A 13,086-nucleotide genomic window follows, 5' to 3' on the forward strand; every position below is an offset into this window, starting at 1 on the left:
TTTAATGAAATTAAGTAGGAATTACAAAGGTTGGATTAGATTTATCTTACCTCAGTCCTGAATTTCAGACATTCTAAAATTAGAAAAATAAAAGAAACCAGGTGTGGTGGCATGCACCTGTAGTCCCAGCTACTTGGGAGTCTGAGGCAGGAAGATCACTTGAGCCCAGGAGTTCAAGGCTATGACGAGCTATGATAATCACTGCACTGCAGCCTGGGGGACAGAGTTGAGACCCTGTCTCTAAAAATATATATGAGGCCAGGTGTGGTAGCTCATACCTGTAATCCCAGCACTTTGGGAAGCCGAGGTGGGCGAGTCACGAGGTCAGGAGTTAGAGACCAGCCTGGTCAACCTAGTGAAATCCCGTCTCTACTAGAAATACAAAAAATTAGCCAGGCATGGTGGCAGGTGCCTGTAATCCCAGCTACTTGGGAGGCTGAGGCAGGAGAATTGCTTCAACCCAGGAGGCGGAGGTTGCAGTGAGTTGAGATTGTGCCACTGTACTCCAGCCCGGAAAACAACATGAGACTTCATCTCACAACATATATGTGTGCATATATATATATACACACACTTTAGCCTCACCCGCAGATTGACAAATTGAAGCAATCCTAAATCCACTTTGATTTTTAATTGACAATAATTGTATATATTTGCGGGGAACAATGCGATGTTCTGATATATGTATACACTGCAGAAAAAAGCTAACATGTCCATCACCTTAGTTACTTTTTGTGGTGAGGATGTTTAAAATCTACTTTTAGCAACTTCGGAGCATGTAGTAATACATGTTTTCTTGAATTCCATGGCAGGTTAAATACATCATTATTAACTCTAGTCACCATGTTATGCAGGGGATCCCTAAAACTCATTTCTCTGATCTAACTGAAACTTGTCTGTATCTTTTCATCAACATTTCCTTTTTCCCCATTTTTCCCCCAGTCTCTGGCAACCACCATTCTACCCTCTGCTGCTATGAATTTGATTGTTTTAGAATCAAAATTGAGATCCTACTAAATTTTTTTTGGGGGGTGGGGCGGGGGGAGGCGGACAGAGTTTCACTCTTGTTGCCTAAGCTGGAGTGCAATGCCACAGTCTCGGCTCACTGCAACCTCTGCCTCCCGGTTCAAGTGATTCTCCTGCCTCAGTCTCCCGAGTAGCTGGGGTTACAGGTGCATGCCACCATGCCTGGCTAATTTTTTGTATTTTTAGTAGAAATGGGGTTTTACCATGTTAGCCAGGCTGGTCTCAAACTCCTGACCTCAGGTGATCTGCCTTCCTCGGCAGTAGCGTCTTAAGCCTGAATGCTTGTGTGCTGTAACATACTGTACTGCTCAGGACATCTCGGTCTGGTAGGTAGCTTTAGAGCAGGTGCTGGTCAGGGTTCCCATGCATGTTCTGTGCCAGCCCTTCTGCCTCACTTGTTGCTTCACTGAAACCCCATAGTAATCCTTGAAGAGGCAGGTACTCTGATTTCCAGCTTCCAGAGGAGAGCCCAGCCTTAGATGTTCAGGTACTTTCTATGGGGATGTATGATGAAGGTTGCACAAGGACTTGAACTTGCAGCTGTCGCCCTGCTCTGAGGATCACTACAGGAGGAGTCGACAGCCTCTTAGAGTTGAGTTACCTGTGAGGAAACCAATCCTCAGCCTTGGTACCATGACACATGGATCTAATTCCCTGCCTTAGCTGCTGTTTGTTGCAATGTTATTACCAATTCGTTGCAGCAGAACACTTCCCGGGGTAGAAAGAAAATGAAAGAATGCGGGAAAAAGCCATATTCACTTCTCCAGGAAGTTGGTCAACCCATGACAGTTGTTCAGGGACTGCCACCTCTCCACTCGTTTCAGTGACAGTTGTCCAAGGACTGCCACCTCTCCACTCTTTTCAATGACAGCTGTACAGGGACTGCTACCTCTCTACTCTTTTCAGTGATACTTGTCCAGGGACTACCACCTCTCCACTCATTTCAGTGACAGTTGTCCAGGGACTGCCACCTCCAGCCTTTTCAGTGACAGTTGTCCTGGGACTGTCACCTTTCCACTCTTTTCAGTGACAGTTGTCTGGGGACTGTTATCTCTCCACTCATTTCAGTAATAGTTCTCCAGGGACTGCCACCTCTCCACTCTTTTCAGTGACAGTTGTCCAGGGAATGCCACATCTCCACTCTTTTCGGTGACAGTTGTCCAGGGACTGCCACCTCTCCACTCATTTCAATGACAGTTGTCCAGGGAATGCCACCTCTCCACTCTTTTCAGTGACACTTGTCCAGGGACTGTCACCTCTCCACTCATTTCAGTAACAGTTGTCTGGGGAATACCATGTCTCCAATCTTTTCAGTGACAGTTGTCCAGGGACTGTCACCTCTCCACTCTTTTCAGAGGCCCTTCCTGTAAAGAGGGTATTTGTGATAACCTGTTTCCTGTGTCTCAGGCGGAAACGTGTACCCACATATATCACCTCATCTTGTAAAGCAAATTAAATTATTAAATCGGAACAGGGTTAGAAATAGTCAAACCTGGTGGGGTGCAGTGGCTCACACCTGTAATCCTAGCACTTTGGGAAGCTAGTGGATCACGAGGTCAAGAGATCTAGACCATCCTGGCCAACATGGTGAAAGCCTGTCTCTACTAAAAACACAAATTAGCTGGGTGTGCTGGTGCACACCTGTAATTCCAGCTACTCAGGAGGCTGAGGCAGGAGAATCGCTTGAACCTGGGAGGCAGATGTTGCAGTGAGCCAAGGTTGCACAAGTGCACTCCAGCCCGGTGACAGAGCGAGACCCCGTCTAAAAAAAAAAAAAGAAAAAATCAAGTTTGGCTGGGTGCGGTAGTTCAAGCCTGCAATCCCAACACTTTGGGAGGCCAGGGCAAGAGGATTGCTTGAACCCAGGAGTTTGAAACCAGACTGGGCAACATAGTGAGACGTTGTCTCTAAAAACAAAAAAACAAAACAAAGCTGGTGCAGTGACAGCAAGTCTCTGGTCCCAGCTATTAGAAAGGCTGAGGTAGGAAGATGGCTTCACCCCAGGAGTTGAAGGCTGCAGTGAGCTCTGTCTGCACCGCTGTCCTCCTGCCTGGGCAACAGCAAGACTCAGTCTTAGGGGAAAAAAAAACTCATTGAATAGATTTTAGCTACCATGACATCTCTAGGCTCTTGTCTCCCATCTCTACTCTCCTTTAAATACTTTCTTCTGTGTGTTTTATGATTTATCTTCTGACTCTAATTAATTGAAGTAATCTCAGTTAAGCCCATCTTAAAACTTTCCCATGGAAAGAACGGTAGGCAGAAGGAAAAACGGGCTAACTACTGGGGACGAGTTTGTCCCTGCAGGTCGAGGGAGTATAAAGCAGGTGCCCTGTCTAAGCGAGCAGAGCAAAAAATCAGTGTTAACAGAACCTGCCCCCTGCAGGCTGATTTCTTCCCTTGGTGGGATGCTTCCAGGTCCAGGGAGGTGACTTGACAGGACCTTACAGCGTATCTGCAAGTCTAGCTCAAAAACTATTAATGCACAGGTGTCAAGCTAGGGTGACCTCACACCAATACGGCCCCTCAGAAAGTGACAAGCTGCTGTCTACCTGAGTCTTTAAAATGTTTCACTACGTGATATTCCTTCGATTGCTTGGTTGTCTACCACAAAGTAATGGTGGGGGCAAAGGATCTGTTCTAACTGGCCAACGAGTACTGGTTGTCACTATTTATAGAGCTCTTATGACAAAAAAAAGAAAGAAATTTGAGCCGGGCGCGGTGGCTCAAGCCTGTAATCCTAGCACTTTGGGAGGCCGAGACGGGCGGATCACGAGGTCAGGAGATCGAGACCATCCTGGCTAACACGGTGAAACCCCGTCTCTACTAAAAATACAAAAAAAAAAACTAGCTGTGCGAGGTGGCGGGCGCCTGTAGTCCCAGCTACTCCGGAGGCTGAGGCAGGAGAATGGCGCAAACCCGGGAGGCAGAGCTTGCAGTGAGCCGAGATCCGGCCACTGCACTCCAGCCCGGGCGACAGAGCAAGACTCCGTCTCAAAAAAAAAAAAAAAAAAAAAAGAAATTTGAGAGATTTAGGGATTATTCGTGGGGTCTTAAAACAACTGCTACCTTTTGATGTCATCATAGACCAGGCTTCTTGACAACTTGGAGAAGCAATTCGTAGCAGAGGTCCTGGATGCTTATCTATAAAATGAGTCAGCAAATAGGGGTAGAATTGGCCCGATGGTGACTTACGACGTTAATCTTCCCATGTGCGCGTTAGGCATTTGCATAGCTTCTTTGGAGAAATGGATATTCAGATCCTTTGCCCGTATTAAATTGGATTCTTTGTCTCCCTATTACTGCATGTATATTATCTAGATATAAATCCCTCATCAGATATGACTTTCAAGTATTTATCAGTTTATTTTTACACCAAGACTGTTGACTGTGTTGATGGAACTCGATGTTAACAGATGTAACAGAAATCAGCTGATGGAAGAATCCTGTAACCGGCTATTAGTAACTGGTAGGAATCTATTTGCCAGTGGTTTTTTGTTTGTTTTTTGAGATGGAGTTTCAATCTTGTCCAGGCTGGAGTGCCATGGCACAGTCTCGGTTCACTGCAACCTTCGCCTGCCAGATTCCAGCGATTCTCCTGCCTCAGCCTCCTGAGTAGCTGAGATTACAGGCATGTGCCACCATTCCTGGCTAATTTTTTAAAATATATTTTTAATAGAGATGGAGTTTCACCATGTTGGCCAAGCTGGTCTCGAACTCCTGACCTCAAGGGATCCACCTGCCTTGGCCTCCCAAAGTGCTGGGATTTCAGGCGTGAGCCACCGCGCCCGGCCACAGCCAGTGTTTCTGAGTATGACATACTAGCCAAGAGCATCTGTGGCATGCATGTCCAATTTTATTCTAAGATGCCGTTTGGGAACTAAGGGTACAGAAAACAACATATCCCAGCACTGATGTTCTAGTAACAGGATAAACAGATATTTTGGCAACAAATGCTTCTTCCATGAAGAACTGAAGAGAGAGAAGACTGTTCATCTAGTGAGGTGATTGACATTAGTTGTATCAACTCTAGGATTTGCTGCGAGATCCTCTTTTGAATCTTGTCACTCTTTCCACAGGTCCTACTTGCTCCGTGTTACCAAAGAATCCACTTTCCCCCCAAAACCTGAGTTCTCAGCCTTGTCTCAAGATGGAAGGAGACAAATCGCTCACCTTTTCCAGCTACGGGCTGCAGTGGTGTCTCCATGAGCTAGACAAGGAAGAATTTCAGACATTTAAGGAATTACTAAAGAAGAAATCTTCAGAATCGACCACATGCTCTATTCCACAGTTTGAAATCGAGAACGCCAACGTGGAATGCCTGGCACTCCTCTTGCATGAGTATTACGGAGCATCGCTCGCCTGGGCTACGTCCATTAGCATCTTTGAAAATATGAACCTGCCAACCCTTTCGGAGAAAGCAAGGGATGACATGAAAAGTAAGTGAGACTTGCGGCAAGTCTAGGGCAGGGGAGGTGATTTCAGGTTCTCATGGGAACAGGGGAGGATCATTGTTCAGTAACCGGGTCCACCTCTGCAGTGTGAGTCTGAGCTGTGAGAAGGATCTCATTGGTCATCGTCATTGGCTGGAAATTAGTGCAGTCTTTAGCCTGTAAAGTGATGGAGGAGGGAGAAATGGGTGACAACGGCTCCACTCACACGGACTTCCACTAAAGTTAATAGGATTTGAGGTGTAAGTGCTAAGCTTGAGTGGCACTATCACGTGTCGGTCATGAGACTTCAGGAGTGTCTCCTTCTGTTCTGACCCTTGGTTCCCACATCTTGGAACAGGAAATGTGATACTGTGTGTGCCATTGCAAGAGTTCAATAATGCAAGGAGTAGAAAGTGGCTAAGAACCTCGATTGAAAACACTAATAGTGGTTCGGTGTGAGTCTCACACTTGGCCATGAGATGAAGGACTGAGGTTCCAGGTGCTGATCTCTAAGGCTTGGTCTTTCTTAGACTGTTGGTGTCCATAGTGCAGCAGAAATTCAGATCAGATTCTGTGGTTATTTTAGGGTATTTAGGAGAAAGGTCATTTAGAAAATAGTAGTTCTTTTTTATCTGGAGAATCCCTTCAACTGTAGACTGAAAACAAATCCCTTGACTGAGCCCCTGAATTGGCCCTACAAATACAGGTGTGGACTGGACGTGGTGGCTCCCAGCTGTAATCCCAGCACTTTGAGAGGCTGAGGTGGGAGGATCACTTGAGGTCAGGAGTTCAAGACCAGCCTGGTCAACATGGCAAAACCCCGTCTCTACTTAAAAATACAAAAAATTAGCCAGGCGTTGTGGCACATGCCTGTCATCCCAGCTACTTGGGAGACTGAGGCAGGAGAATCACTTGAACACAGGAGGCAGAGGTTGCAGTGAGCTGAGATCATGCCACTGCACTCCAGCCTGGGCAGTGGATGAGACTGTCTCAAAAAATGTATATATACACATATATACATACATGCACACATACGTATATGTGTGTATATATATAATATACATTATATATACATATATACATATTTATACACATATACACACATATATTTATATACACACATACACACATATTTATATATACATATATATACACACATACACACATATATTTATATATACACATATTTATATATACATATATACACATACACACATATATTTATATACACACATATATTTATATGCACATATTTATATACACATTTATACACATATATACATAGACATATTTATATGCACACATGTATAGTTACACACATATACACACATACATATATTTATATATACACATATATATTTATACACATACATACACACATCCATGTTTATATATACACATATGTTTATACACACATATATATATTTATACACACACAGGTGGCATGGCTGCACATCAGTCACCTGATGCAGCTCAGCAGCGTTAGCTGTAAAGCACTTCAAGAGCTCTGTCTTCTGAACTTGGAAGAGGCCCCATGTGGAGGGCATGTTGGTATTCACAGGAAGAGAGCATAAAAATGAGAGCTGGGATTTATCGAGTCAGCACTGCACTGAAACTGTCATGCCTCCCGCATCTGACTCTCAACCCCACCCAGTGAAATGGGTTTCCCTGTAGCTGAAGCTGTAATAGAGGATCTTCCAAGTTACATAACTTGACCAACTTCATGGGCTAATACATAACAAAGATGAGATTTGTTGTTTAACATTCATCTACCATGGCATATGTTTAAATTCTCATATGTCAAGTGCCAGAGAGCTGCAGCTTTCTGTGAGGTAGAGAGAGAAAATGGATGATATAGGCCAGGTGGGGGTGGCTCACATCTGTAATCCCAGCACTCTGGAAGGCCAAGGTGGCTGGATCATTTGAGGTCAGGAGTTTGAGACCAGCCTGGCCAACATGGTGAAACCCTGTCTCTACTAAAAATACAAAAATTAGCTGGGCATGGTGGCGCACTCTAATCCCAGCTCCCTGGGAGGCTGAGGCAGGAGAATCGCTTGAACCTGGGAGGTAGAGATTGCAGTGAGTCAAGATCAAGCCACTGCACTCCAGCCTGGGCAACAGAGTGAGACTCTATATTTAAAAAAGAAAAAAAAAAAGTTATATAAAAATGTCTTACGGCCGGGCACAGTGGCTCATACCTGTAATTCCAGCATTTTGGGAGGCCTAGGCGGGCGGATCACTTGAGGTCAGGATCTTGAGGTCAAGACGAGCCTGGCAAACATGGTGAAACCCCATCTCTACTTAAAATACAAAAAATTAGCTGGGCTTGGTGGGTGCCTATAATCCCAGCTGCTCAGGCTGAGGCAGGAGAATCGCTTGAACCTGGGAGGCAGAGGTTGCAGTGAGCCAAGATCATGCCATTGCACTCCAGCCTGGGCGACAGAGTGAGACTCTGTCTTAAAAGGGAGAGAGAGAGAAGAAAAAAAAAACTATAGTTCCTATTCCAGATTACAGGGAAGTCTAGAGTCACTTCCTAGAAGAAGTGAGCTTTAGGCTTAGACAAAGGAAAAGGAGTTGGCCAAGTTGCCTCAGCATGGTAGAGAAAAACATTCTGAGCACAAAGTAGGGACATTCCAAAGCCTCTAACGGAGGGCTTGGCTGGGCCACGGAGAATGAGCAGGAGATAAAGATGGACGGACTAGAAGTCAGATAACATGGCATTTTGAAAATGTTTGTAATAGTAAGTAGAAGTAATTACATAGTTTTAAAGGGGTGATAGTAGAAATAAACTTTTATTTCAGCACTGTTGCAAAGTGTTGAGTGACCAGTGACCCAGAGGGAGTCGTGGACAGACGTAGGGAGATGAGTCTGAGATCTTTCTAGTGTCCATCAGATAAAGGTGGCTTAGCATAGGGTGATGGCACAGAAAGAAGTAGAAATGGAAGATGCTTCAGAAGTATACAAGACAGTTTTTAAGAACTAAATTCAGAGAGAGAATACAGTGTCATGGGTGATCCCCAAGTTTCTGGCATGATAAACTGAGTGGATGGGGTTCCATGACCTCATCCCATGGAAGAGATGTTTTATGGAAAGTAGATTGGGGGGGTGGGTAGTCAAGGTTGGATCTTCTATATTGAAGGCACCTGTATTTGGGTAACTCGTAGACACGCAGTGAGTCATTGACTAAACTGGGTCTGGCGTTCAAGACAGGTCTTGAGGCCAGGCGCAGTGGCTCAAGCCTATAATCCCAGCACTTTGGGAGGCCAAGACAGGCGGATCACGAGATCAGGAGATGGAGACCATCCTGGCTAACATGGTGAAACCCCGTCTCTACTAAAAAATACAAAAAACTAGCCCGGCGAGGTGGCGGGCACTTGTAGTCCCAGCTACTCGGGAGGCTGAGGCAGAAGAATGGCGTAAACCCGGGAGGCGGAGCTTGCAGTGAGCTGAGATCTGGCCACTGCATTCCAGCCTGGGCAACAGAGCAAGACTCCGTCTCAAAAAAAAAAAAAAAAACAGGTCTTGAGGGTGACTGAAAAGAAACAATCACTATGATTAACCTCATTGTGTGACTTACCCAAGGCCATCCAGCAAAACTGAGGTCAGATAATTCTTTATAAACTTCAGCACACTGAAGTGTGCCACTGCTAGCACAGGAAGGTCTGACTCTGTTGTCTCTGTTATAGGCCAATCATGGAATAAACTGAGATCCTGAGGTTTGGCTTGGTTCCCCTCCATAATTTGGGCACAGGACATTCTTATCCTTGGCTTGGGTAATTACAGTGACTTCATTGAGGCCAATCTCCCTTTTTCTTTGTCTTGCAGGACATTCACCAGAAGATCTTGAACCAATGACGACTGGCCAAGGACCAAGCAAGGAAGAAGTGCCAGGTGAGTGGGGTGGAGTAGGGGGAAATAGGATGTGCTTAAAGACACATGGCAGCCAGTTTGCATCTCTAGGGGTTAGAACCATGACTTCCAATAGTCCAGTGTCCTTTCTAGTCTCACTACCCTGCCATTAACTGACGTGATGGGTTCTGAGGACCTGGTAATTCTGGTCTTTCTCTTTCCAAGTTCGAGTTCTGTGACCTGGGGCCAGGCTTGGTGGCTCATGCCTGTAATCCCAACACTTCGAGGTGGGTGGATCACCTGAGGTCAGGAGTTCCAGACCAGACTGGCCAACATGGTGAAACCCTGTCTCTACTAAAAATACAAAAAATTTAGCCAGACGTGGTGGCGAGCGCCTGTCATCCCAGCTACTCAGGAGGCTGAGGCAGGAGAATCGCTTGAACCCGGGAGGCAGAGGTTTCAGTGAGCCAAGATCGCACCACTGCACTCCACCCTGGGTGACAGAACGAGACTCCATCTCCAAATAAAAAAAGAGTTCTGTAGTCTTCAGGCTTTCTTACAACTTGAAGACTTCCCATCATCTTCAGTTTGGGTAACCTTATGACCCTACTATGACAAACTCCTCCCAGTAACCCAGTTTGGGGGCTTTGGTGGAAAGAACCAGATAGCATGAAACCAGATTCAATACAATTCCCCAAACATCTGAGCACTGACCACGTGCCAGCCACCGCTCTGCATATTTACAATACATCGTTGGCTGAAGCACACGTGTTCATGAAATTCACACGCTGTGGGACAGGAAAGACAAACCAAAAAACTGACACCAGGGAAGGCAAAATACACAGGGAGAAAAGCAGGCTTGTGTAGACAACATACATTCTTTGCTGCTACCTGCACCACCACCGTCTTGCTCATCTCCCAGCAGCCAGTGTTGACTGTGAAACCTAATCTGGTTTGGAAGGGGTTGAAACCAACCTCCGTTTTGATAGAGCTTTGCTCAGGCTGTGGGTGGGAAAGAACTATTCAAAGCTAATATGTGAGTAACTGGCGTCTGAGTCAGAGACTCTGAGTCCCAAAGGTTCGGCATTGCGCAGAGTTTGATGTCAATCCAGGCTTCACAAGGTGAGTGTGACGTGTTATCCTTCATGTGATATAACTGCATTATCCTTCATGTGATATAACTGCGTCTTAGACGGCCGGGTGCGGTGGCTCACACCTGTATTCCCAGCACTTTGGGAGGCCAAGGCGGGTGGATCACCTGAGGTTGGGAGTTTGAGAACAGCCTGACCAACATAGAGAAACCCCGTCTCTACTTAAAAAAAAAAAAAAAAAAAGTACAAAAATAGCCAGGATGGTGGTGCACGCCTGTCATCCCAGCTACTCGAGAGGCTGAGGCAGGAAAATCGCTTGAACCCGGGAGGCGGAGGTTGCAGTGAGCTGAGATTGTGCCGTTGCACTCCAGCCTGGGCAACCAGAGTGAAACTCCATCTCAAAAACAAAACAAAAGAAAAAAACACCGCGTCTTAGAGGTTTTATCAGTTACTGAATGGTGGCTTAGAGATAGCATAAAATAAACACACAGACTAACCTTGACAGGACTGAAACAAACCTGACAAAAGCCGGGGCTCTTGCCGTCAGCCACATTAGGAACCCTCTGAACTCCTCCTGGACACAAGAACTACCGCTTCTCGAGACCATGTGGATCATGCACTGTGCCAGTGCGTGAGAAGCTCATGCTTCTCAATCCTACGTGGTAGTGACAGTCGTTAGTTGTCCAGTGAGACCCAGAAGCTCAATGGCATGCTGAAATCTCACATGGTTGAATTGAGGCAAGGTGGGCTTGTGCCAGAAAGACTTGACTTCAGGTGTTACCTACGTGCAAAGGTTAGGCAGACACTCTACCCTCAAGAAGCTTACATCACAGGGGGTCACAAGCTTTCGTCATCACTCCTCATTGGCTGGGTATGCAAAGATGTTCCTCCAAGGCTGGGCTTGGTGGCTCATGCCTGTAATCCCAGCACTTTGGGAGGCCGAGGTGGGTGGATCACCTGAGGTTGGGAGTTCGAGATCAACCTGATCAACATGGAGAAACCCCATCTCTACTAAAAATACAAAAAGAAGAGAAAATAACCAGACGTGGTGGCACATGCCCGTAATCCCAGCTACTTGGGAAGTTGAGGCAGGAGAATCACTTGAACCCAGGAGGTAGAGGTTGTGGTGAGCCAAGATTGCACCACCGCACTCCAGCCTGGGCAACAAGAGGTTAACTCCATCTAGGAGGGAAAAAGAAAGATGTTCCTTGAAACTAAGCCAACCTAATAAATGCAGCTGTTTATCAAGCTATAGAATCAAATGTGGTATATGCATATAATAGTATATTACTTTGCATAAAAAGAAATGATGTAACTGGACAAGGTGGCTCATACCTGTGATCCCAGCACTTTGGGAGGCTGAGGCAGGCAGAGATCACTTGAACCCAGAAGTCTGAGACCAACCTGGGCAATGTAGCAAGACCCCATGTCTACAAAAATTGAAATCAGCCAGGTGTGGGAGTGAGCACCTGTGGTCCCAGCTTACTTGGGAGTCTGAGGCAGGAGAATTGCTTGAGTCCAGGGGGCTTGAGGCTGCAGTGAGCCATGACTGTGCCACTGTGCTCCAGCCTGGGTGATAAAACGAGACTGTGTCTTAAAAAGGAGAATATACTAATGCATGCTACAAGATGGATGGATTTGAAGACACTAGGCTAAGTGAAGGAAACTATCACAAAAGGATACGTATTGAATGATTCCATTCATATAAAATGTCTAGAATCAGCAAATCCATTTAAATACTAAAAGTAGGTTAGTGGTTGCCTAGGGCTGGGGTGAATGGGGAAACCTAGAGAGTGAGGACTAAGGGCAGGGATTCTTTTTGAGGGTGATTAAAATGTTCTAAAATTGTAGTGATAGTTACAATCTGAATATTCTCAATCATGATCGCATACTTTCAATGGGTGAATTGTATGGTTTGTGAAATTTGTTTCCATAAATCTATCACAAAACTCTAGAGAAGGCAGTAAGATACATCCATCTGAAGTCAGCATTGTACATATGACTCCAAAGCCCAGAGACAGATTTGCCCATGGTAGATCAGCCAAGAGAAAGTCTGATTTTCTTTTTTTTTTTTCCAGACTGAGACACCATCTTTGTGCTAGATCTTTTTTTCTATTTCTTTACTTCTCCGCACCCCCACCCCCACCCACACAGAGTCTCACTCTGTCACTCAGGCTGGAGCGCAATGGTAGGATCTCAGCTCGCTGCAACCTCTGCCTCCCGGGTTCAAGCAATTCTTCTGTCTCAGCCTCCTGAGTAACTGGGATTACAGGCACCTGCCTCCACGCCCGGCTAATTTTTGTATTTTTAGTAGACAGGGTTTTGCCATGTTGGCCAGGCTGGTCTCGAACTCCTGACCTCAGGTGATACACCCACCTCGGCCTCCCAAAGTGCTGAGATTACAGGTTTGAGCACTGCGCCTGGCCTAGATCTTATAAATTCTATGTAACTTCAGATTCTTGCATCTCTTACATGACAAATCTATTTAGTCTAACAGATCAAATGTATTATGATGCTCACAACATAGCTCCGAATAGAAATCCACCCCCACAAGGAAAGGTGTGCCTCTCCTAGTGGCTTTTTGTTTTGCTTTTTTTTTTTTTTTTTTTTTTTTTTTTTTGATGGTGTCTCGCTCTGTCACCCAGGCTGGAGTGCAGTGGCGCGATCTCGGCTCACTGCAAGCTCCA

At 45.7% G+C, this 13,086-nt stretch overlaps 1 protein-coding gene across 1 annotated transcript in view; it reads left to right on the plus strand.

Moving 5' to 3' along the window:
- The first annotated feature begins 1,535 nt into the window (after positions 1 to 1,535).
- Positions 1,536 to 13,086, plus strand: part of NLRP5 (NLR family pyrin domain containing 5) — a 58,259-nt gene continuing 46,708 nt past the window's right edge. Inside the window, exons 1-4 of the mRNA XM_033224525.1 lie at positions 1,536 to 1,576; positions 3,477 to 3,487; positions 5,073 to 5,465; positions 9,285 to 9,350. Coding sequence (XP_033080416.1) covers positions 1,536 to 1,576; positions 3,477 to 3,487; positions 5,073 to 5,465; positions 9,285 to 9,350 — 511 coding nt within the window. The remainder of the gene's footprint in view (positions 1,577 to 3,476; positions 3,488 to 5,072; positions 5,466 to 9,284; positions 9,351 to 13,086) is intronic.

This window comes from Trachypithecus francoisi, unplaced genomic scaffold (assembly GCF_009764315.1).
Source record: "Trachypithecus francoisi isolate TF-2019V2 unplaced genomic scaffold, Tfra_2.0 Lachesis_group12, whole genome shotgun sequence".
NCBI classification, from domain to species: domain Eukaryota; kingdom Metazoa; phylum Chordata; class Mammalia; order Primates; family Cercopithecidae; genus Trachypithecus; species Trachypithecus francoisi.